The sequence below is a fragment of the Moschus berezovskii genome, chromosome 27, assembly GCF_049115385.1.
Source record: "Moschus berezovskii isolate FMDL1 chromosome 27, NW_MosBer_1.0, whole genome shotgun sequence".
Lineage (NCBI taxonomy): Eukaryota > Metazoa > Chordata > Mammalia > Artiodactyla > Moschidae > Moschus > Moschus berezovskii.
In genome coordinates, this window is record NC_142486.1 from 38,693,689 (window position 1) to 38,716,737 (window position 23,049).

At 49.6% G+C, this 23,049-nt stretch overlaps 2 protein-coding genes across 3 annotated transcripts in view; one reads left to right on the top strand and one right to left on the bottom strand.

Annotated features, from left to right (window-relative positions):
• The window catches only part of HMOX2 (heme oxygenase 2), a 29,827-nt gene extending 22,780 nt beyond the window's left edge, over positions 1-7,047 (bottom strand). Inside the window, exon 1 of the mRNA XM_055409380.2 lies at positions 6,924-7,047. The gene's annotated coding sequence lies outside the window, so the exon portion shown is untranslated. The remainder of the gene's footprint in view (positions 1-6,923) is intronic.
• A 33-nt stretch (positions 7,048-7,080) lies between these two features.
• NMRAL1 (NmrA like redox sensor 1) lies at positions 7,081-21,140 on the top strand. Of its 2 annotated transcripts, none has more exons than XM_055409382.2 (6): positions 7,081-7,130; positions 15,447-15,520; positions 15,669-15,907; positions 18,298-18,547; positions 19,646-19,836; positions 20,852-21,140. In XM_055409382.2, the coding sequence occupies exons 2-6, from the start codon at positions 15,481-15,483 to the stop codon at positions 21,029-21,031; spliced, it is 900 nt and encodes a 299-aa protein (XP_055265357.1). In that variant the 5' UTR covers positions 7,081-7,130; positions 15,447-15,480; the 3' UTR covers positions 21,032-21,140. The 2 variants fall into 2 exon arrangements, with proteins under 2 accessions (XP_055265357.1, XP_055265356.1); XM_055409381.2 differs by lacking the exon at positions 7,081-7,130 and adding an exon at positions 15,207-15,284.
• Positions 21,141-23,049: the final 1,909 nt, after the last annotated feature.

The following is a 23,049-nucleotide window of genomic DNA, read 5'->3' on the forward strand; positions in this document are numbered from 1 at the left end:
GCCTCCTGTGTTGAACTTATGCAGATAGAGAAGAAATAAATTTGGAGAGAACAGATTCATTAATAAATAAATACATGTTACTCATGACATTCCAGAGCATCCGCAGGCCCCTCAAGTTCAGGAATCCCTGTTCTAGACGAGCCATTTATGAAAGACATTCTTTTTGTGGGTGACATGTTTCCAGTAACTCCCTGAATGCTCATTCACTAAGGAATGGTTCCCCTCCTTTCTTCTCTTCTGTTCCTGCTGTTTTTTAGGCAACCCAGTGGATTCAGTTCAAATGACTGTCTTTTCCATTTCTCAGCTCTTCACTTCCCTGACCTCCCAGAATACTGAGTGTCAAAACAACAATCACAAACCTTACAAAGTGAATTTTGTCTGGCGCCTCCTCAAGGTGACTGCCAACTCTTGGTGAACAAGGACCATGGGTTTGTTGTTTTTGTAACCCCTCAGTGCACACTACAGAGGCAATACAAGTGTGCCAAGTGGGCAGAGAGTGCGCTGCTTCTCTGTCCTTCTACCTGCAGGCATTTGAACTTGAATGTATTGACTTTAAATCTGGGCGTGTGTCCCAGAAAAGTCACATGCAAAAGGGAAGAAAGCATAACCCAGAGCAGCCAATCATCTCACTGTTCCTTTTGGGTGCACCAGTAAGACTTTCTGCAAACACAAAAAGTGTAACAAAGCAAGACAAACATGACATTGAGCACAGACACTTAAGAGATTTCTCTGAGGCTGACAAAAACCCAAGTGTGGTAGAGGAATCAGGTCAGTCGTTCAGTCATGTCCGACTCTCTGTGACCCCATGAATCGCAGCACGCCAGGCCTCCCTGTCCATCACCAACTTCCGGAGTCCACCCAAACTCATGTCAATCGAGTCAGTGATGCCACCCAGCCATCTCATCCTCTGTCGTCCCCTTCTCCTCCTGCCCCCAATCCCTCCCAGCATCAGGGTCTTTTCCAAATGAGTCAACTCTTTGCATGAGGTGGCCAAAGTTATTTTCTAATTAGTGGGACACCTGCAATTACTAAGCAAAGAGAAAGACCGACCCTCTCCTTGTCTCCTAGAAAATTGAAGGAGCAAAGGTGTAACGTCACTTCACTGTCTTTGCTTTTCTCATCACCTTCAAACACTGCTACCCAGAACCCCCTCACACTCTAACTCAGTTCTGCTCACTGATCCTTCCCCTTCCTCTGCCTGCCCTCCCCCAAGCTGCTCTGGAAATAGTTTCAGGTGACAACAGTTCCTCCACAGCAGCTCCAAATGGTCTTGCCAGAGATAACAGCAGATGCAGTACTAAGGAAGGGATGAGCACGCTTGGGCATGTGACATGCCATGTTATCATTCACAAACACTTATAATACTCATGGGGCTCCTTGACTACAGAGAGGACTAAGATCTTGTTGGGAATTTTAAGCAGCTTTCAATAGAGAAAAAAAGAGAAACAGGAAGATAACTAATAGAACAGGTACAGAATCAGTTCAGTTCAGTTCAGTCGCTCAGTCGTGTCCGACTCTCCGCGACCCCATGAACCACAGCACGCCAGGCCTCCCTGTCCATCACCAACTCCCGGAGTTCACTCAAACTCATGTCCACAGAGTCGGTGATGCCATCTCATTCTCTGTTGTCCCCTTCTCCTCCCGCCCCCAACCTTTCCCAGCATCAGAGTCTTTTCCAGTGAGTCAACTCGTCGCATGAGGTGGCCAAAGTATTGCAGTTTCAGCTTTAGCATCAGTCCTTCCAATGAACACCCAGGATTGATCTCCTTGAGAATGGACTGGCTGGATCTCCTTGCAGTACAAGGGACTCTCAAGAGTCTTCTCCAACACCACAGTTCAAAAGCATCAATTCTTCGGCAATCAGCTTTCTTCACAGTCCAACTCTCACATTCATACATGACCACGGGAAAAACCATAGCCTTGACTAGACGGACCTTTGTTGGCAAAGTAATGTCTCTGCTTTTTAATATGCTATCAAGGTTGGTCATAACTTTCCTTCCAAGGAGCAAGCGTCTTTTAATTTCATGGCTGCAATCAGCATCTGCAGTGATTTCAGGTACAGAATAGAATACCATAAATGCTAATTGTGCAGTACAGACAATGGTGCTAAAGATAGAGCTTTATGTCCAGATTTTCCAGGACTGTTCTGACACAAATATCCTGTCTCACCAACTCCTTCAGTACACCTGTATGTTCAGACTATGGGTCCCAGTGTTTGTCATAATAAACAGGATCACCTCAGTGACTGATGAGGCAGGCCAGCCAACTAGATTAACTAAAAGCATGATGGCAGATTGTTTTAATCATGCCAGCACCTTCCCACAGCCCTCAGGTAATTGTGGAATTGAATATAATACAAGACAGTGAAATGTGAGGCTTCTAAGACTGAGAGAGCTCGCTGGAAGAAAGGTTGGAAGCTGAGGGTATTTAGCAGAAGTCAGGCTGGCAGGGTGCTAGACACTTGTCTCTTTAGGCCATTCTTCCCCAAAGCCCTTTTAAAGTTACTGAGAACTATGACAATAATTAGACTTATTGATATTTCTGGGAAGGAAACAAATCTATTCGTATGTTGTTCTTGTTGTCCCTGGAGAAGGAAATGGCAACCCAATCCAGTATTCATGCCTGGGAAATCCCACAGACAGAGGAGCCTGGCATGCTACCATCCACTGGGTCGCAAAGAGTCCTAAACAACTTAGCAACTAAACAAAAACAGAGAGGAGACAGCATCCACTTGCTGGGCCTCTGGCAGAACAGCAGATGGCAGGCACTGTGTGCAGCAATCCATCCTTTTCCTGTCACTACTTCTCTGCCTTCCTGCCAGTCTGCTTTCTCTTATGTCCAGGGAGGCCCCAAACAAGAAGCAGGAGGGAAATTTTAAAAACACAAGTTCCCAACCCCTAACTTAGTCAAACAGAAAGGTTTGGAAACCCCTTAGACTGAAGAGCAGCATTCCAGGCACCCAAGACTTGAAGGCTCATCAAGTATTAACTTCATTTTTCAGACACAGAAATTGCAGATCAAGGGGTTTAAACGTTTTTCTCATGATCAAAAATACTCCACAGCTTCCTTTGGGGGAGAAATGAACCATTTGTCTGTCACTCTTTCTAATATAAATCAACACGTATGTATTTGGAAAACATACATGCATATGTAAAACATTATCTACTGCTGAATAGCTGTTTATGAGTGAAAATAATGGTTACAAACTGATTAATCAGCTCAATTTTGTACTTAACAATTCAATCATTTTGAAGTGCAAACAAAAAGTCAGTGTATCTGTAGACTTTCACAGAGAGAGACTTAAGCACATATTTGAAAAAAGAACCCTCCTCAATGAATGCAAGAAGACATGCAATTCTGATGCAATTCCTACTCCACAAGCCAACTATTCATTGGAAGGACTGATGCTGAAGCTCCAATACTCTGGCCACCCTGATGCAAGAGCCGATTCACTGGAAAAGACCCTGATGCTGGGAAAGTCTGAGGGAAGGAGGAGAAGGGGGCAACAGAGGATGAGATGGTTGGATGGCATCACTGACTTGATGGACATGAGTTTGAGGAAACTCCAGGAGATAGCGAAGAACAGGGAAGCCTGGTGTGCTGCAGTCCATGGGGTCACAAAGAGTCGGACATGACTTCGTGACTGAACAACAACAAACTGATGAAACAGCCCTTGAATTACTATTAAAATATTTGCTAAAAAAACCTATCACATAGGGAAACGCATGTTTGCTAAAAGCCTTCTAAAATTACATCAAAGTGACATTAAAACTTGCTCACTGAAAAGAGCCTCATGAATTTTAACTGCTGTTTTGAAATGCCTAGTTAAGGTTCAGAATGTTATCTTGTAAGGAAGGTCTGATTATAGATGTGGTTGATACGATGACCCAGAAAGCGTCCTTTGCTCCACTGCAGTCAGCCAAGATCACAGTTAAGATGCAGTCCTCTAATGGGCTGATTGTAAATGAACTCCCTTTACAATAGCTGCTGCTGCTGCTGCTAAGTCACTTCAGTCGTGTCCGTCTCTGTGTGACCCCATAGACGGAAGCCCACCAGGCTCCCCCATCCCTGGGATTCTCCAGGCAAGAACACTGGAGTGGGTTGCCATTTCCTTCTCCATTACAATAGCTATGCACCTCTAAAGTATCTACAGTGAATTCCAAAACCATTATTATTCTTAAATAGAAAAAAGCTGGTCATATTCTGTAAACATATATAACATTGTTAGACCAGACCATCAACAATACTGCTAAATTTCACTGGCTTTACAATGTGTAATATAATGGGAGACATTTTATGGTAAATAAACGAAGTCAATATGAAAAAGTAAACTGAACTGGAGTGAACAACATCACAGAGCACCTGGTCACCAGAGTGAAGTATCTTCACTATAGAAAACAGAAAGACCCCAGTATAAGCAGCTATATTAATTGTTCCAATTAAAGATATGCACCTCTCCTTCACTGTTGGAAAGAATTAATTGGTAATGGCACTGCTTCTGAGCAGGGCAAAAATATCCTGAGATTATTCAGGTTACAACAAGAGACAGAGTTTTCATCCTCTGCTTTTACACAGACAAGTCTAACAGATATAATAAAGTTAAAAAGCAAATAACCTTCACTGTGTTCAATACAAAAGGAGACGTGACTCAGATCTCTCAATTCTCCCATTAAGTACTATCAGAATAAGAGACTGAATTAAGTGTGTACTTAAAATTTTTTAGTTAACTATGGCCAGTGATAAACAAGGAGGTAATTTATGGTTCAAATTTTTCATCTTTTCTCTCCAAGGAGCTATAACTAAATTCTAAATTTTATACTGGAGAATTTCCTAGTGGTCCAATGATTAGGACACCACAATTTCACAGCCGAGGGCATGGGTTCCAATCCTGGTCAGGGAACTATGCTGAAATATACAATTCCAATATTAAAAAATGTCTTCCTCCTAGATGAATGATATTTTGGTTTTTGCTGCAAACCTGATACACAGCCCAACTGTTCTCTGAAGAGAGTCAGCTTTTAAAAAGAAACCAAAACTCAAGGTAGCCAAAGGCTCTGGCTGTTTTGCTTTTTGACAGACTCAACGAGTGTAAACCAAAGGTGATGAATACTTTACTTTCTGTATTTCATCTTATCCTTGGCATTGTCATTTCTGGAGTAGCTCATACTCCTGACTCTGGAAACTCACAGGCTATCATCTTACTGGCCCAGGCAAAGGAAAAAAGGAAATCCAGTCAGACAATGGGGAAATCACAGATTCTTCCTCTTCACATCCCCAGTCAGATGAAGTCACTCAACGAGTGTCCTTCAAATCCCCAAACCCTCACCAGTGTTTTGGCTTATCTGCGTGAGTGCTCATTTGCTCATTCAAGTCTGACTCTTTGCAACTCCATGGTTTACAGCCAGCCACGCTCCTCAGTCCCACAGTCTTTCCCAGGCAATAATATAGGAGTGGGTTGCCATTTCCTTCTCCAGGGAAGCTAGGGATAGAACCTGCATCTCCTGCCTTGGCAGGCAGATTGTTTACCACAGAGCCACCTGGGAAGCCTCTGGCTTAGCTGCTGTATTTGAAAACTTTTCCCAGTTTCACCAAGTAAACTTGGAAATGACCAACTGAACTGTGAGCTTCTGCTAAGCTTATGATGTTTTGTCTTGTGATGTTTCTTTAAAAAAACAAACAAACTAAAAACTAAAGAATAAAGCACAGATTTACTCATTTATATCCCTTATCCCCCTCCTTACAAAAGAAAAACTAAAAATTTTAATGTGGCAGTTAAAATTTTAATCAAAATACCCTGGTTAATGCTATAACAGAAATTCAAATACATAAAACCAGTAAGCTCCTGTTTCCTTCTACTTGGGAGGACAGTTTAGGGGGAGGGGGAAGACTGTCTAGTTTAAATAACTTAAATCCATTTCCTCTCTAGGAAAAAGCATGGGATCTGGGGGCAGACAACCGGGTACAAGACCACCTGTGCCCTTTTCCTGATTGTGGGAGGCAGGTTAAGCTTCTTAATTCATCATTAACCCCATTTCACAACTGGGAAAAGTATCAACTCACAGGGTTTTGTGAGGGGCTGAGAGTGAGAGGGCTTCCTGAGCTCTAGAGCACTATAGGATGTCTCTCTTTTTTCAACATGCTCCACCTGGTGTGGGTCACGGGAGACAACACGATAAGGATGAACAGCCACAGGCCACAGCAACCAGTTCACCAGAAAGTCATTAAAATGACAAGACGCTGACAGGCCTTGCGTTAAGGCTGTGCAAGGCGGTCCTGGCAGCTTTTACAGGGCAATTAACATACCGAGGGCACCGCGCTTGTGAGGTGACAGGTAGACTCCCTGCCAGACTAACCAGCTGCTCCTGACGTTGGTCCCCTGCAAGCTGGCGGCCGCGGGTCATTCGGTAAGTCACGACAGTGACTCAAAAGGCCCTTCGGGCAGAGGTGAGTCAGGAGGAGGAAGGCCCGGTCCGCGCCAACAGCCCGGGTACGACTCTCGGACGCCAAGCTAGGTCCGGGTCCTCGCCGGCCCAAAGTGGATCGACGTGCTGGCTGGGCGGCCAGAGGCTGCAGGCCCGGCGGGAACGCCAAGTCCTCCCGCGGCGACCCGGGGATCGGGTCACCTCCTGTGGGGCACAGGAGACGCCGGCAGGGGGTGTGCCCCACGAGGACCGACGCGAACGAGCGGCTCAGGCCTCCCCGAGGCTCTGAAACGCCGTCTGGGAAGCGAGGTCCTCCCTCCCGGCCCCTGGCCGCCCCGCTCGCCGCCTCCCGGCCGCCCCTCGCCCCGGCCCGTCCGGGCTTCCTCAGGCGGGCGCCGGGGAGCAGCGGGCCGTGTCGGCCGGGCCGAGTTCCCGAGAGCTGGGGATGGCCAGGCTCTCAGAGGAGCCCCGAGGGAGGCCCGGCAGGGCACCGACACTCACCCGCCGCAGGTCCGCTCCGGCGTCCGTCAGCACCGCGTCCGAACGCCAGTCAGCGACTCGCTCAGCCGCCGCGACCGCCGCAGCCGGGCAAGCGGCCCGACGTGCGCACGCAGCGGGGGCGGGGCCTGCGCAGGACACGCCCCTGCGGCGGGCACGCGGCAGCCGTCCTCGCGCGCTGGTCTGCGGCGGAAGTCGAAGTGCGGGCGGGTGAGTTCTTCACTTCGTAAAAGGGGGTGTTCATGAACGCCTCTCCGGGCTCTTCTTGCCCATTATCACCACCGCTTCAGGCTTATCTCGCGCGTTCCCCTCCTGTCCCATCTGTTTCAGCCACACTGGTTTCCTGTCATTTCTTTAACCATCCAGCTGGCTTCAGGACTGATACTGTCCGGTATTGGCAAAGGTGTGGGGAATGTTATAATTGGCAATAGACATTCTCTTTGATCTAGTACTTCCATTTCTGGGTAGCTTGTGTCTCGGTGAAAACCTTGAAAGAGCCTGAACGTCTATCAAAAGACGACGTGGGGTGGTTGGTTGACAGGGGCACGTCTCCCTATTCAAGAGAGTTGTGCCGGATAAAAAGGAATGGCAGGGTATTCCCTGGCAGTCCAGTGGGGACTAGGATCCCGGGGAGTGGGGGGGAAAGGTTGGGGGGAGAAGGGCAGATACCGCCTTAAGGGAGGCAATCAAGTAGAAGGGGATTAGAAAAGCAAGTTGTAGGAGAATACAAAAATACAATCAGAGGACTTCCCTGGTGGTCCTCTAGTATGCATTGTGTATCTGCATTATGCATTAACCAGACCTCCCCAGGGGCAGAAATACCTGCTCAACCATAAAGATCAATTTTTCTGCTGCTGCTGGCCATGGAACTCCTGAGATAATAACATACCTTTCTCAATCCTGTAAGGAGTCAGGATGTAGATCTCTTAGGGCGGTATTGGGCTGCACCTTATTAATGTTACTAGATATATTACTTGTATTCTGCCTATTTTACGAGATTGAGGTTTCTTGCATTACCAGACCTGTGACTGAGCCTCGGATAAAATTAATGACAATTAAACAGCTTGAGGTTTCTTGCATTACCAGATATGACTGAGCCTCAGACAAAATTAATGACAATTAAACAACTTGAAACAATTAACCTTATAGATGATTCTGTAAGATCAGTGATTGTAACTGTAACTCTAGCTATGGGAAGAAGCAGCAAGCAAGAGCCATTTCCCTGACCATGACCAACGGTAAGACAGGTGGTCCAGAGGCTTATGGCTATTCTTAACAGGGCCTTTTGTCAGCCCACAAAGGGCCCTGTTAAGAGTAGCAAAGCAAAGGTCCATATAATCAAGGCTATGGTCTTCCCAGTGGTCACAAGCAATTGTGCATGCTAGACTGTAAAGAAGGCAGAGCGCCAAAGAATTGATGCCTTCAAACTGTGGTGCTGGAAAAGACTCCCAAGAGTCCCTTGGACAGCAGGGAGATCAAACTAGTTAATCTTAAGAGAAATCAACCCTGAATACTCATTGGAAGGACTGATGCCAAAGCTGAAGTTCCAGTATTTTAGTTACTTGATTCGAACAGCCAGCTCATTGGAAAAGTCCCTGAAGCTGGGAAACATTGAGGGCAGAAGGAGAAGAGGACGTCTGAGGATGAGATGGTTGGATGGCATCACCAATGCAATGGACATGAACTTGGGCAAACTTTGGAGATGGTGAAGGACTGGGAGGCCTGGCGTGCTACAGTCCATGGGGTCACAAAGAGTCAGATACGACTGGGCGACTGAACATCACCAATAGGGCCTAGTCCAGTGATACAGCATTGAATGGCTGGCCTGTCGATGAAATTCTGACCTGAGAATGAGCATTCCTAGTACCAGGGGACAAACTATTCACAAAATGCCTCCTGAACTTTGGTGGAAGTTGAGATCAAAAGGGAAAGAATTGTAAAGTAAAGAATGTTGCCCACCATCCAGTTCTACAGGAATTGAGTCATTAGTCATGATAGTCACTGACCTACAACACACCTGAAATGGTGAAGATCAGGATGAGGCACTTTGTGCTCTAGGAAAACTGGCAGAAATGGCCCTCAGGTAGATATTTTCAGGAGAAATTTTTATGAACCCAGTTTCTTGTATCTTCCCATACTTGGAAATGCACTAAAACCGTTAACTAAGATATCTGTTCCTCACGAATAGCAGTAACTTTCTCCCAAGATGTGTGCTTGATTGCCTGTGCATGTGTGCTAAGTCCCTTCAGTTGTGTCTGATCTTTTTTGACTCCAGGGACTGTAGCCCATCAGACTCCTCTGTCCATGGGATTCTCCAGGCAAGAATACTGGAGTGGATTGCCATGCCCTCCTCCAGGGTATCCCAACCAAGGGATTGAACCTGCTTCTCTTATGTCTCCTGCATTGGCAGGAGACTAGTGCCGTGTAGGAAGCCTGTAACCTGTAACCTTTTCTCAAAATCACACCCTCATCTCTTCAGAACAGTTCTCAGAGCTCGGGTTGACTGGAATAAAATTTTCCACTTCTTTCCTAGATTGGTCATTGTTTAATTTTTTTAGTCAACAATCCCTTTTATTTTTTTACATTTAAATTTTTTTGTTTTATTTTTTTAACTACAAAATGTTATCTTTGGGGCTTCTTGGTGGTCCAGTGGCTAAGACTCCACCCTCCCAGTGCAGAGGGCCCAGGTTCAATCCCTAATCAGGGAACTAGATCCCACATGCTAAGACCCTGTGCAGCTAAATAACATTATTTAAAAAACAAACAAACAAATGTTATCTTTCCACACATTTATGTTTAGGTGTGTAAATGCATCCAAAAAAGAGAAGGTTTGCACACTAGAATGACAGAGGGATGGGAAAGCTCATTTGTGCTATGTATCTGTACCATTTAAATATTTTATGAGATTGAATAATTGAGTCATGCAAAATCAAATTTAAAAGGATGAATCTTGGGACTTCGCTAGTAGTCCAGTGATTGAGACTCTGAGCTACCACTGCAGGGGACGTGAGTTTGATCCCTGGTTGGGGAACCAAGATCCCACATGCAGCAGAGCAACTAAGCCTGCATATGCAACTCCTGAACCTGCATGCCACAACTAGAGAGTCCTCTCAAAAGATCCTGCATGCTGCAACTAAGACCTGACACAGCCAAACAAATATTTTAAAATCGATAAGTAAAAGAATGAATTTTAAGACTGCCTGCTGTCCCAAACACGCATACATAAAATTGAACTAAACCAAGTGGCAGTGATTGGAGGAAGGGTTGCCTCAAGGTTCCAATGAGAAAATGAGGTCCTAAGTCTGTGTCTGACACGTAGGAGAAGCCCAGAGAAGAGTTCTCACTGTTATCATTAGCACATGGGCTGGCTGGACTGACAAGCACTTTGCAGGAAGTCCTTTGTCAGATATAAGGTCCCACAGGAGGTGCTGAGTCATGGCTGATCTAATGCCAGTCAGTTGCCAAATCTTTTCCCTTAGGCCTCAGGGAACCTCCTGAGGTGGGTAACTGGGGCTTCAAGAAATAAGACCTTTGCCCAGGCTGCCTGTCTGCCCACCCACTTCAGGACGGCTCCCTGGTACCAGCAGCATTGACCAAAAGCCGGGGGCAGAGATGCTGTTCTCTGCCACTCACTGTCTGCACTGATTTCCAAGCTTTGGGTTCAGTGATGCCAAAGGGCATTGGAGTTGCTCAAGTCCCAGTGTGGGAGGCTCCATTCAAACCCAGTGACCAAGGCCAATCAGCTTCATGGGCTTGTAACTAGAGCAGTCATACTGGGTCCCCAGGCTCAGAAGGATCTTGGGCTTGGTTTAGGTTCTGCTACCACAGTCTTGAAATTCTCGGTAATTTTTAAACAATGGGTCCTGCATTTTCTTTTTGCACTGTGCCTACACAATATGCAACTGGTCCTGAGACTTTCCTGGTGGACCAGTGGTTAAGACACACCCTTCCACTGCATGTGACATGGGTTTGATCCCTGGTCTGGGAAATTAAGATTCCAGATACTGTGGGGTGAAACTGAAAAAAAAAATTCTGCAGTTGGTCCCATTGAGGATCTTCTTGTTTGGATTTATTTCCTTAAAGGGGAGACCTCAGAATATCGAGTTTTGTGGGTTAACCCACACAGTTGAAGAAAAGTCCCATCTTTTATCAGAATAATATGCACTTGGGTTCCATTCAGTAAGTTATTGGGTTCCTACTAAATGCTGGACATTGTGCCAGGAAGGAGAGAGAGAGAGATAAAAAAGAAATGGGGCCAACTCTTAGGAAGCCCACAGTCTAATATGGTAGAGACCGTGTTACCAGTGGAATAGAGATGGGCATGAAGTAGTAGTTATCCTAGCCTACTAGTCAGAGAGGGCTTCCTGGAGGAAGTGATGGTTATGTGACGTGTTAAGGAATGAGTAGGAGTTAGCCCTATCTAAGGTGGTCTGAGGAGGCCTTACTGTGAAAAGAAAAGAAGTGAAAAGCAAAGGAGAAAAGGAAAGATATAAGCATCTGAATGCAGAGTTCCAAAGAACAGCAAGGAGAGAGATAAGAAAGCCTTCCTCAGCGATCAGTGCAAATAGAGGAAAACAACCGAATGGGAAAGACTATAGAGATCTCTTCAAGAAAATTAGAGATACTAAGGGAACATTTCATGCAAATATGGGCTTGATAAAGGACAGAAATGGTATGGACCTAACAGAAGCAGAAGATATTAAGAAGAGGTGGCAAGAATACACAGAAGAGCTGTACAAAAAAGAGCTTCACGACTCAGATAATCACGATGGTGTGATAACTGACCTAGAGCCAGACATCCTGGAATGTGAAGTCAAGTAGGCCTTAGAAAGCATCACTCCGAACAAAGCTAGTGGAGGTGATGGAATTCCAGTTGAGCTATTTCAAATCCTGAAAGATGATGCTGTGAAAGTGCTGCACTCAATATGCCAGCAAATTTGGAAAACTCAGTGGTCGCCACAGGACTGGAAAAGGTCAGTTTTCATTCCAATCCCAAAGAAAGGAAATGCCAAAGAATGCTCAGTTCAGTTCAGTTCAGTCGCTCAGTCGTGTCCGACTCTCCGCGACCCCATGAATCACAGCACGCCAGGCCTCCCTGTCCATCACCAACTCCCGGAGTACACTCAAACTCATGTCCATAGAGTCGGTGATGCCATCTCATTCTCTGTCGTCCCCTTCTCCCGCCCCCAACCTTTCCCAGCATCAGAGTCTTTTCCAGTGAGTCAACTCGTCGCATGAGATGGCCAAAGTATTGCAGCTTCAGCTTTAGCATCAGTCCTTCCAATGAACACCCAGGATTGATCTCCTCTAGAATGGACTGGTTGGATCTCCTTGCAGTATAAGGGACTCTCAAGAGTCTTCTCCAACACCACAGTTCAAAAGCATCGATTCTTCGGCGCTCAGCTTTCTTCACAGTCCAACTCTCACATCCATACATGACCACTGGAAAAACCATTGCCTTGACTAGACGGACCTTTGTTGGCAAAGTAATGTCTCTGCTTTTTAAAATACTATCAAGGTTGGTCATAACTTTCCTTCCAAGGAGCAAGCGTCTTTTAATTTCATGGCTGCAATCAGCATCTGCAGTGATTTTGGAGCCCAAAAAAATAAAGTCTGACACTGTTTCCACTGTTTTTCCATCTATTTCCCATGAAGTGATGGGACCAGATGCCATGATCTTTGTTTTCTGAATGTTGAGCTTCAAGCCAACCTTTTCACTCTCCTCTTTCACTTTCATCAAGAGGCTTTTGAGTGCTCAGACTAGCACACAATTGCACTCATCTCACACGCTAGTAAAGTCGTGCTCAAAATTCTCCAAGCCAGGCTTCAGCCATATGTGAACCATGAACTTCCAGATGTTCAAGCTGGTTTTAGAAAAGGCAGAGGCACCAGACGTCAAATTGCCAGTATCCACTGGATCATGGAAAACAGCAAGAGAGTTCCAAAAAAACATCTATTTCTGCTCTATTGACTATGCCAAAGCCTTTGACCGTGTGGATCACAATAAACTGTGGAAAATTCTGAAAGAGATGGGAATACCAGACCACCTGACCTGCCTCTTGAGAAACCTATATGCAGGTCAGGAAGCAACAGTTAGAACTGGACATGGAACAACAGACTGGTTCCGAATAACAAAAGGAGTATGTCAAGGCTGTATATTGTCACCCTGCTTATTTAACTTATATGCAGAGTACATCATGAGGAACGCTGGGCTGGAGGAAGCACAAGCTGGAATCAAGATTGCCGGGAGAAATATCAATAACCTCAGATATGCAGATGACACCACCCTTATGGCAGAAAGTGAAGAGGAACTAAAAAGTCTCTTGATGAAAGTGCAAGAGGAGAGTGAAAAGTTTGGCTTGAAGCTCAACATTCAGAAAACGAAGATCATGGCATCTGGTCCCATCAGTTCATGGGAAATAGATGGGGAAACAGTGGAAACTGTGTCAGACTTTATTTTTTGGGGCTCCAAAATCACTGCAGATGCTGATTGCAGCCAGGAAATTAAAAGACGCTTACTCCTTGGAAGGAAAGTTATGACCAAACTAGATAGCATATTGAAAAGCAGAGACATTACTTTGCCAACCAAGGTCCGTCTAGTCAAGGCTATGGTTTTTCCAGTGGTCATGTATGGATGTGAAAGTTGGACTATGAAGAAAGCTGATCGCCGAAGAACTGATGCTTTTGAACTGTGGTGTTGGAGAAGATTCTTGAGAGTCCTTTGGACTGCAAGGAGATCCAACCAGTCCATTCTAAAGGAGATCAATCCTGGGTGTTCATTGGAAGGACTGATGCTAAAGCTGAAACTCCAATACTTTGGCCACCTCATGCGAAGAGTTGACTCATTGGAAAAGACCCTGATGCTGGGAGGGATTGGGGGCAGGAGGAGAAGGGGATGACAGATGATGAGATTGCTGAATGGCATCACCGACTCGATGGACATGAGTTTGAGTGAACTCCGGGAGTTGGTGATGGACAGGAAGGCCTGGTGTGCTGCAATTCATGGGGTCGCAAAGAGTCGGACATGACTGAGCGACTGAACTGAACTGAACTGAACTGAAGGTAGTGGGAGAAAGGTATACAGTCTGAGCTCCGAGAATAACATAATATGCTGTGGAGGAGGCAATGCAAGGTTTATGCAAGATAAACATTCTATTTAGATGACACCTTCACTTATAGACACAAATATGTATTTATTAAAATAAATACACACATCTTACAATACATAATGACCACTATTTTACATATATGAAATACACATTACTTCGTGGGTTATTTCCACAAATAAATTTGGGAAAATAACACCAGTTTTAGTTTGATTTCCCTGTAACTCCAGTGCCTAGTAAATGTTTAGACAACCAGTCAATCAGCAAATATTTATTGAGTGACTACTTGTGCCAGGTACTATTTTAGGTGCTGGGAAATTCAGCCATGAATGGAGACAAATGCCTACTGTCATGAAACTGACATTCCTGGAGCGGTCACTACACATTTTGGAATGAAGGGAGGGAAAAAAAAAATGCTCTTATCCGAGTCAGCAATAAAATTTCAGAAGAGGATTGAGAGGGTCATTTTTGAGTTTTAGTTGAACAACAAAGAAATATTATTTATATATATATATATTTGCAGAATTTGAAGAATTCCCTGGTTTTCCAGTAGTCAGGACTCCTTGCTTCCACTGCAGGGGGACACCTGTACCATCCTTGGTCGGGGAACTATCCTATATGCCTTGGGGCGTGCCCAAAAAAAAAAAGAAAGAAGAGAGAGATCTTTTCTGTTAAAAAGAATTCAAACCCGGGCAAGTAGTAGCAACCTCAAGTATGAGTCAGGAATACAAGAACTGAGACAAAGCCTTGGGTGTTAAGAGTCACGAATATAGATTTGTCTTTGGGCGACACCCATATCTCAAAGCTCAGATGTTCATGCAAAATAAAAATTATTTATTTATTCGTTTTTGCTTGTCGCAGTCGTCACCACCAGCATTCGATGCAGTCCTCCTCTGCAAGTGCATTTCGGTCAGACCCGATTTACGTAAATTCGGTTTACAGAGGCCTGGGGCCAGCGGCTCCAGACCTTCGGCAGAGTTCGCCCGAGTCGGGACGAACCATCTGTGACCGCGGAGGGGGGTGGCGTGTCCGCTTTGTGCAGTCAGGGCCCGGACGGCGAGGATTCGGAAGCCACCCAGCCTGGGGTCCCTTCACGCAGGATGTCTGGGAAAGCATGGCTTTGCCAGATTGCAACCGGAGCTGAGGGCGAGGGTAGGCGCCACATGTAGGCTTGCATCCCCCCTCCGCAGTGGACTCGGCTACAGAACCACGGGTCCCCAGTTCCCGGACCGTTTCACACCTAGGCCTCCACTGGGAGGTACAGCCCGTCTGGGGGACCCGGGAGCGGGGTGCGGGGGAACGGAGCCGGTCCGAGGGGACGGGGATGGCGGGGTCCCTGTATTTACAGACCGGACCGCCCCCTGGTGCCTACGCGACGCGCGCGCCCCTTCGCCCACTCTGCGCCTCTTTCTGCCCCTAGACCTCTCGGGACCACAACTTCCGCTCCCGCTCGCATGGCGGACAAGAAGCTGGTGGTAGTGTTTGGAGCCACAGGTAAGCGAAACCCCAAGAGGAGGCGCTGGACCCCTTACCCAGGACAGCCCGGGGGTCCGGATGGCCCCGCCCCCCAGCGCTAGGGGCGCCACCCTCGGCAGGCCTCCCATGAAGGTTCCACCCTGCAGGTCTTTCTGATTCTCCGCAGGTGCCCAAGGAGGCTCAGTGGCCCGGACGCTTCTGGAAGATGGGACATTTAGGGTCCGAGTGGTGACCCGGGACACTGGGCAGAGGGCAGCGAAGCAGCTGAGGCTGCAAGGTGCAGAGGTCGTGAAGGGAGACCAGGATGACGAGGCCAGCATGGAGCTGGCCCTGAGCGGGGCTCACGCCACCTTCATTGTGACCAACTACTGGGAGAACTGCAGCCAGGAGCAGGAGGTCAAGCAGGTGAGGGCAGGCTGCAGGGCGTCATGAGGGAGTGGCAGGAGTGCCAGGGCAGGAGCCGGGCATCTTCAAAGAGCTCCCAGGTCTCTCTGCTGGTCTTTGCAGGGCAGCTCTGACTTGTCAGAGAGGGGCTCCCCCGAGCCTGTGAAGTCGGACACTGCAACCTTTCCCCTCCTCTTTCATTCAGCCCTCCTAGACTTTGATAAGGGCAGGAGGTGGCTTCTTCATCCAATGACTCAAGGTATCACCATACTGTCCACCCTTTTGAAGTGTACAGTTCAGTGTTTTTTCACATGTTCACAAAGTTGTGCCACCGTCACCACTACTAATTCCAGAACATTTCCTCACCCCCAAAAGAAAACACCATAGCTGGTGGCAGTCCCTCCCCATTCCCCGCTCCCCAGGCCCAGGCAACCACAATCTGCTTTATGTCATCCAGTGACTTCACATTTTTCTAAACAACTCTGCTGACCCATAATTTTCTTAAAAGGGACACATTTTAATCGTGCAATTTGATGAAATTTGAAGATAAACATACCCATATAATTGACTTCCCAGGTGGTGCTAGTGGTAAAGAACCCACCTGCCAATGCAGAACACGTAAGACACACGGGTTCAGTCCCTGAGTCAGGAAGACCTCCAGGAGGAGGGCGCGCCAACCCACTCCAGTGTTATTGCCTGGAGAATCCCACGGACAGAGGAGCCTGGCGGGCTACAGTCCATAGGGTCGCAGAGAGTCAGACACAGTTGAAGCCACTTAGCACACACATAGCACACATACCCATGGAACCACCATTCTAATCAAAATATGGTGGTGAGGGACAGGGAAGCCTGGCCTGCTGCAGTTCATGGGGTCGCAAAGAGTCAGACACAGCTTGGCGACTGAACAACAACATCACCATCATTCCCCAAACTTGCCACGTCCCTTTTTAGAAGTTTCATGTTTCTCTTTATTCTGTTTTCCACCCAGCTCCTCTCTGGTCGGTGGCCGTTGAGCCTAGGCTGCTGTGGGAGGGATGTGAGACGAACATGCATCTTTTTAAAATCTCCTGGAAGGTGGAGACACTTGCAGTGGGCCTGTCACATAACAGGCGCTTGGGTATTTGTAGAAGGTTTGACTGGTGCAGCTGAGGTTCCAGGGCGGAGACCCCTGGCCATCGGCTCTCAGTCCTGCCTTGTCCACAGCTCCCCACCGCCTTGGCCGTGGACATGACTTCCCTGAGTTGGTCTGTTTCCTCCTGTGTAAAGGGGAGCTTTACTGGACCACTTTGGTCCATAAAGGGAAGCTGGACTGGGCCACGGGTCTCTTCGTTTTTAACCTTGAGCCTTTTTGCTGTCTTACCTGGAAGACAAAGAGAGTGGACAAAGCCAGCTTTTCTGGTTCATCTCAGAGAGTGGACAAAGCCAGCTTTTCTGGTTCATGGAGACCCTGTCAACCTGACCGCCTGCGCCATGAAAAATGACCACAAGCCCGGTGGCTTAAAACAACAGGAATTCATTCTCTCCCAGCTCTGAAGTCCAGGAGTCCAACAGCAAGGTGTTGGCCCTGCCCTGTCTGGAGGCTTGCCTTTTCCGGTGTCTGCTGGTGCTGGGTCTCCATGTGGTCACGTCACTCTGAGCTCTGCCTCTGTCTTCACGCGGCCTTTCCTCTTCTCCCTGTCTCCTCTTCCATCTCTCATAAGGACACTTGTAATTGGGTTGAAGGCCCACCAGGGTAACCCAGGATGATCTCGAGTTTTTTAACTTAAAAGATATCTGCAGAGACCCTTTCCCAAACGATGTGACATTCACAGGTTCTGGCAGATGGGAGGTGGACATATCTCTTGGGAGGCCACCATCCAGGGCCCTACACAGCCTTGTGCAGCAGGTGGTCTGTTCCCATTTAACCGACGAGGCCAGAGCAGTTAGACCCTTTGTCCTGGAAGGCACAGCCAGGGCGCTACAGAGCCAGTCTGGAGCCCAGGTGACGTGTCTTGTGTGCTGAACAGCTGAGCCATAGCACTTCCCTAGGGGACGGCTGGGGCTCTCCAAGGAAGACGGCACAGCACGGGGACAAGATGCTGTCTGAACACAGGCAGAGACGGGAAGCCTCTGTGCGCCCCCTCCCAGGTGGCACATGGCAGACTTCGGTGCAGTACCCTGGAAGATGGGACAACCTGGATGATCTAGAGAAGGGGCGCTAAGGCCGTGTGGCTGGTGGGAGGCTTATAATCCTGGGGTAGAGGATGTGATGCTGCGGGAGCTGCACAGGAAAGGGGGAGCCTTATCAGAGGGGCTAGTGGCTGGTGGCTCTTGGCACAGTGGCCTCTGGGGTGGGAGAGCCAGGGCCGCGTGGGGATACACCCTTCCTCTGAGCATTATGGCTTTTCCCTGCCCATCCACCCACCCGCCAGGGAAAGCTGCTGGCTGATCTGGCCAAGCGCCTGGGCCTGCGCTATGTGGTCTACAGCGGCCTGGAGAACATCAAGAAGCTAACGGCGGGGAGACTGACAGCGGGACACTTTGACGGCAAAGGGGAGGTGGAGGAGTATTTCCGGGACATCGGCGTCCCCATGACCAGCGTGCGGCTGCCCTGCTATTTTGAGAACCTCCTCTCCTACTTACTGCCCCAGAAAGCCCCGGATGGAAGGAGCTACTTGCTGAGTGAGTGTGCTCCCTCGGGCATCTGCTGGCACCGTGCGGAGCCACAGTGGCCCAGAGAGCAGCTTGTCCTCCAAGGGCTCCAGGTTCGAGCCCCGGCCCTTTCACAATAGACCCATGACCCTGCTGAGCCACCATGTCCTGTCCCGTGAGACAGGCCTGACCCAGGGAAGAGCTGCCCAGCACGGGGATGCTGTGCCGTGTCTGTCGGAGAGCTTTGCAGAAAGGAGCGTGGTTCTTGTTTCTGCTTCATCAGTGAGGAGAGGGTTTGGAGGGCTAGGTCCTGTTGTAGATTTCCCAGGGGTAGGAAAGCACTTTCTTCTCAGTGCCCGTCTGAAAATCTGCAAGCAGCTTGGAGGGCGCCATGTCCGACCTGTGTCCTGCCGCTGGCAGGGCAGTGGAGGAGGCTTGGCAGGCAGAGCGGGAGGGGTCAGCGCCCTCCCCTGGCTCCTCACCTCTGCATGATCCCTGCTCACCATCCCTTGGGCAGAGTCTGGGCCTGGCACCCCGACACCACCCTTTACAGTTTGCAGAGCCATTGTCAGAGAGTCGCCTGTGTTCCATCACTGAGCTGCAGTTCCATCCCCATAGGCTTCTGGGTGGTCTGAATGGGTAGCCATGGAAACTTTACAGGCAGGGCTGGAGGGCTCCAGGTGCCTCATCTAGACAGAGCTCTTCCTCTCCATCCCGAAAGCCACACCACAGCCAGTAAAGTCACTCATTAACACATTTATCAGCACCCACCCACCATGTTGCTCTGGGCTCGGCCCCGGCGTTGGCCAGCGGAGCTTTCTTGCTGGGCGTCCACGCCAGGAACTGGGGTTTGCACTCATTCTTGGGCAGGGCACCTTTCAAAGCCCCTTGCTCTCCTTCCCGTCTCAGGCCTGACGGGTGGCAGGCCTGGAGTTCTCCCCGGCCCGGCTCCCAGGATTTGAACGGCCTGCCAGCGGCAGAGCTCCGTCATGTCCCGTTTCCTGACTCAGTTCTGCTGCTGACCCTGGGGTGTCTGAGTTAGGCCAGGTGCTGACCTCTGTGCCAACCAGCTGGTGGAGACCGACCCCTCAAGAGACACAGGCCAGCATATCCTTCTCCCCCTCCCAGGCTTGCCCATGGGTGACGTGCCCATAGATGGCATGTCCGTGGCCGACCTGGGTCCCGTGGTGCTCAGCTTGCTAAAGACACCAGAAGAGTACATCGGCAGGAACATCGGGCTCAGCACCTGCAGGCACACGGCGGAGGAGTACGCCACCCTGCTCACCAAGCACACTGGCAAGGCAGTGCGCGACGCCAAGGTGAGAGGCCTGGTGGGAATGCGGTAGCCCCATCCGAGGGGCTTTGTGGGTAGCGGGGGTGGCATCCTGGGCTGCCCCACGCTCTGAGCATCACAAAGCCAAGTTCATCCTCAGAGAATGCTGACGTTGTGCTGTTCTCAGGAGCGAAGTGTGGCTGCTGAGTGAGATGTCTGGCTCTGGCAGAGGGCCAGGTGGCAAGAAAAGGCTCCAGGAAGAGGGCCCAGCAGGGGCCAAAGCAAGGAGGGAGAGCACAGGGTGTCTTGGCTCCTTGGTGGAGGGGAAGGAGGCTGCAGTAGGCCCCGTCCGGCCCCTTTCCGTGGCCTAGCTCAGTCCCCTCCTTCCCTCACCTACCCTGTCCTCCAGTTCTCCCTGGGTTTGTTGTTTCTAATCATTTTGAGAGTCTGGGATATTCAGAGTCATTAAATGACAGAAACCACCCACAGAGCCCCCCAGACGCAAGCAGAGCAGTGAAGGGGGAGAGACCAGGGCAGGACACATTTTGGGCTCAGATTTTGCTCCCAGCCCTTAACACCCACCTGTGTGTGACCAGAGGCCCAGCCCCGGCCCCTCTCTGCCTCGGTTTCTTCATCTGTAAAGTGGGTCTACAGAGCGTATCCAGTCCTCGGGCTGCTGTGGAGACTGAACGGAATAACTGATGTAGATGCTCCCTTGGCACAATGAATGTTCTACAAAACATGCACTAAAGGGCTGTGTATTACTATCTAAACAAAGAAAGACTGAGGCAGTTATGGAGGGTTTGGGAGCCAAGGAGTTAAGGTTCAGTTTGGTCAGGAAAGGGGAACAGCTTTGGTGTTTTGAGCAAGAAAGTGACAAAAGCAGAGTCATGATATGGAAGGGACTGAGATGATTGCACCTTGTCATCTTGGAAGAACTGGATATAAATTGCCCTGGAACAGTGGTTTTTGAAGTTTCATCTTTTTTAGTATCAATAGTTTTCAGATGAATTCAGGGGGACAGAGTAGGGACTGAGGTACCAACGCCCCTCTGCTTGCAGACAAGCCCTGAGGACTACGAGAAGCTTGGCTTCCCTGGCGCCCGGGACCTGGCGGACATGTTTCGTTTCTATGCCCTGAAACCTGACCGCAACATCGAACTGACCCTGAAGCTCAACCCCAAGGCCAGGACCCTGGAGCAGTGGCTAGAGCAGCACAGAGAGGACTTTGCAGGGCTGTGACCCCGCCCACCTCTCAGCCCGTCTGGGGGGCTGGGGGTGCGGCCACAGGGACCCTCTCTTGTGTTACAGGAAAGTTTATGTTTTAAATAAAGCCCATTGTTCTCACAGATGGCTTCCTAAAGAAAAGCTCTTTGTTTCATGGGTTGGGGTTGGGGTGGCAGATGCTGGGGCACCAAGGCCGTGAAAATTCCAATAGGAAGCGTCAAGTGCCCAGCCATGTGGTGGGGGGCCAAGCGGACCCCACCCCGGCCCTGCAGCCAGGGGCAATGTCTGACACCCCTGCACACACACCCTTCCACTCCAGAACATCCAGTCATCTGCGTGTTCCTGAGTTTCAGGGTGGGAAAACGGGCTCCTTCCTCTCCCTTCACCTGCCTCCTGGGCCCCCGGGTGCAGCAGCCTTGAAATGTGGTGATCTCAAAACATGCTGGTAAGAAAGAAACCCTTGAAGGGATGTGAGAGAGCTGTGGACCCCAGGCCATGAGCCTGAGCACTGTGGAGAAGAGGTGATGCTGTCCACAGCACAGGCAGGGAGGGGAAACCAGGGAAGCGACCACCCAGCCCTGCTCGGTGGGCAGAGCCCCCCAGGGACTTGGACGGCTTCCCTCTCTCGCTCACTATAGAGATGAGAAGCGAAGGCCCGGAGGACACAGCCGGCGGGGAGACTAGTGTCTCTGTGGGCTTGCGGGATGTCCACTGCAGTCTCTACTACCCTGCTCTGGCCTTGCGACCCGCAGAGGCACTGAGAGGGTAGCGGGGCTGCCAGATTCGTTCCATCTGTTGATTCATAAGCACTTCCACAACTTAACCAGTGTGCTGGGCCCTAAATACAATGTCAACAGGAAAGTTATGCGCCATGTCTTGAGTCTGGTTTACCAGGAGAGCCAGATACCAATGTGCAGGATGACTGCAGACCGACATCAGGTTGCAGAGAGCAGGGGTGATGAAGAACACTGGAGGAGGGCCCACTTCAGGGGCACAGGGACAGCCTGAGGGAGCAGCCTCCCAGGAGGGTAGGAGGGAACAGATGTGATGACACAGGTTTCCAAGCCCACCTGTATCAGCAGGAGAATCCAACAGGTCATCCGTGTCCAGCCCTGTGATGCCCAAGTGCCGCGGGCCCTCTGGAGGGGAGACTTACCTGCTGGAACCCTGACTCATGATGTCGGGATCCAGGAGTGGCCCTCGGTCAGCACCAAGCCTGGGGAGAGCCCGCCGTGCCGGCTCCAGGGCGAGCTGCTGGCCGTTTCACCAGGCTTCTTGGGGTGGGTTGCTCACTTGGTGCCCCCTGGCCGGGCTGCTGTGGAGACTACATGAGGGAACTGGGGAGAGGCAGCGTCTAACTCCCCGGGCCCCTCGTGGTCAGGCCTTGCAAGCATCCAGTGCCTTCCCCTGTCCGCCCTCCTCCCAGCACTTCAGCAAATGCTCGCCTCCCATCCACGAAGGCCCAGGGGCCTAGAGACACTCTTGTGTCTCTAACTGGCTCGGCTCATGCTCCAGCCCCACCTCAGGCTGCAAAGGGGTCAGGAGACAGATCTCAGGAGCCAGCTGTGGGAACAAGCCAAACCCAGTCCAGTCAGGCCTCGAGGGGAACCTGAACCTACAGATGCTGCCCCACTACCTTCTGACCATCGGAAGGAAGAATGCCTTGGCACAGCCGTGAAGATGTCTCACCGGAAAGAAAATCCACTTTCCCTTTTCCACGTCTAGACTACTACTTTCAAAAAAACATGGCTTTGGTTGACTTCTCTAGGAAGAAAACCTGAGGTGCCAAGAGAGACATAATCGAGCCCTTCACCACCGTACCCTGGGGTCTCAGATCCTGCCCAGCCCACGCTGAGTCCACAGCAGGTGCTTGGCAAACTTCCGTTCAGTGGAGGGAGAGTTTGGAGACTGGCAGGAAGTCGCTGAGCCTCCTTCTTGCCCACCAGGTCTTCCCAGCCTCTTTACACAATCCAGGAAGTGCCCACCCCTGCCTCCACTACAGCCTGCTAGCCCAGAACCCCGGGGCAGGGCAG

What these genes read in the sequence shown, in the direction of transcription:
- NMRAL1 (XM_055409382.2), top strand. Translation starts at nt 15,481, where the DNA reads ATGGCGGACAAGAAGCTGGTGGTAGTGTTTGGAGCCACAG. An exon ending in AGGAGCAGGAGGTCAAGCAG is followed by an intron (nt 15,908 to 18,297) that starts GTGAGGGCAGGC and finishes CCCACCCGCCAG; the next exon opens with GGAAAGCTGCTGGCTGATCT. An exon ending in AGGCAGTGCGCGACGCCAAG is followed by an intron (nt 19,837 to 20,851) that starts GTGAGAGGCCTG and finishes CTCTGCTTGCAG; the next exon opens with ACAAGCCCTGAGGACTACGA.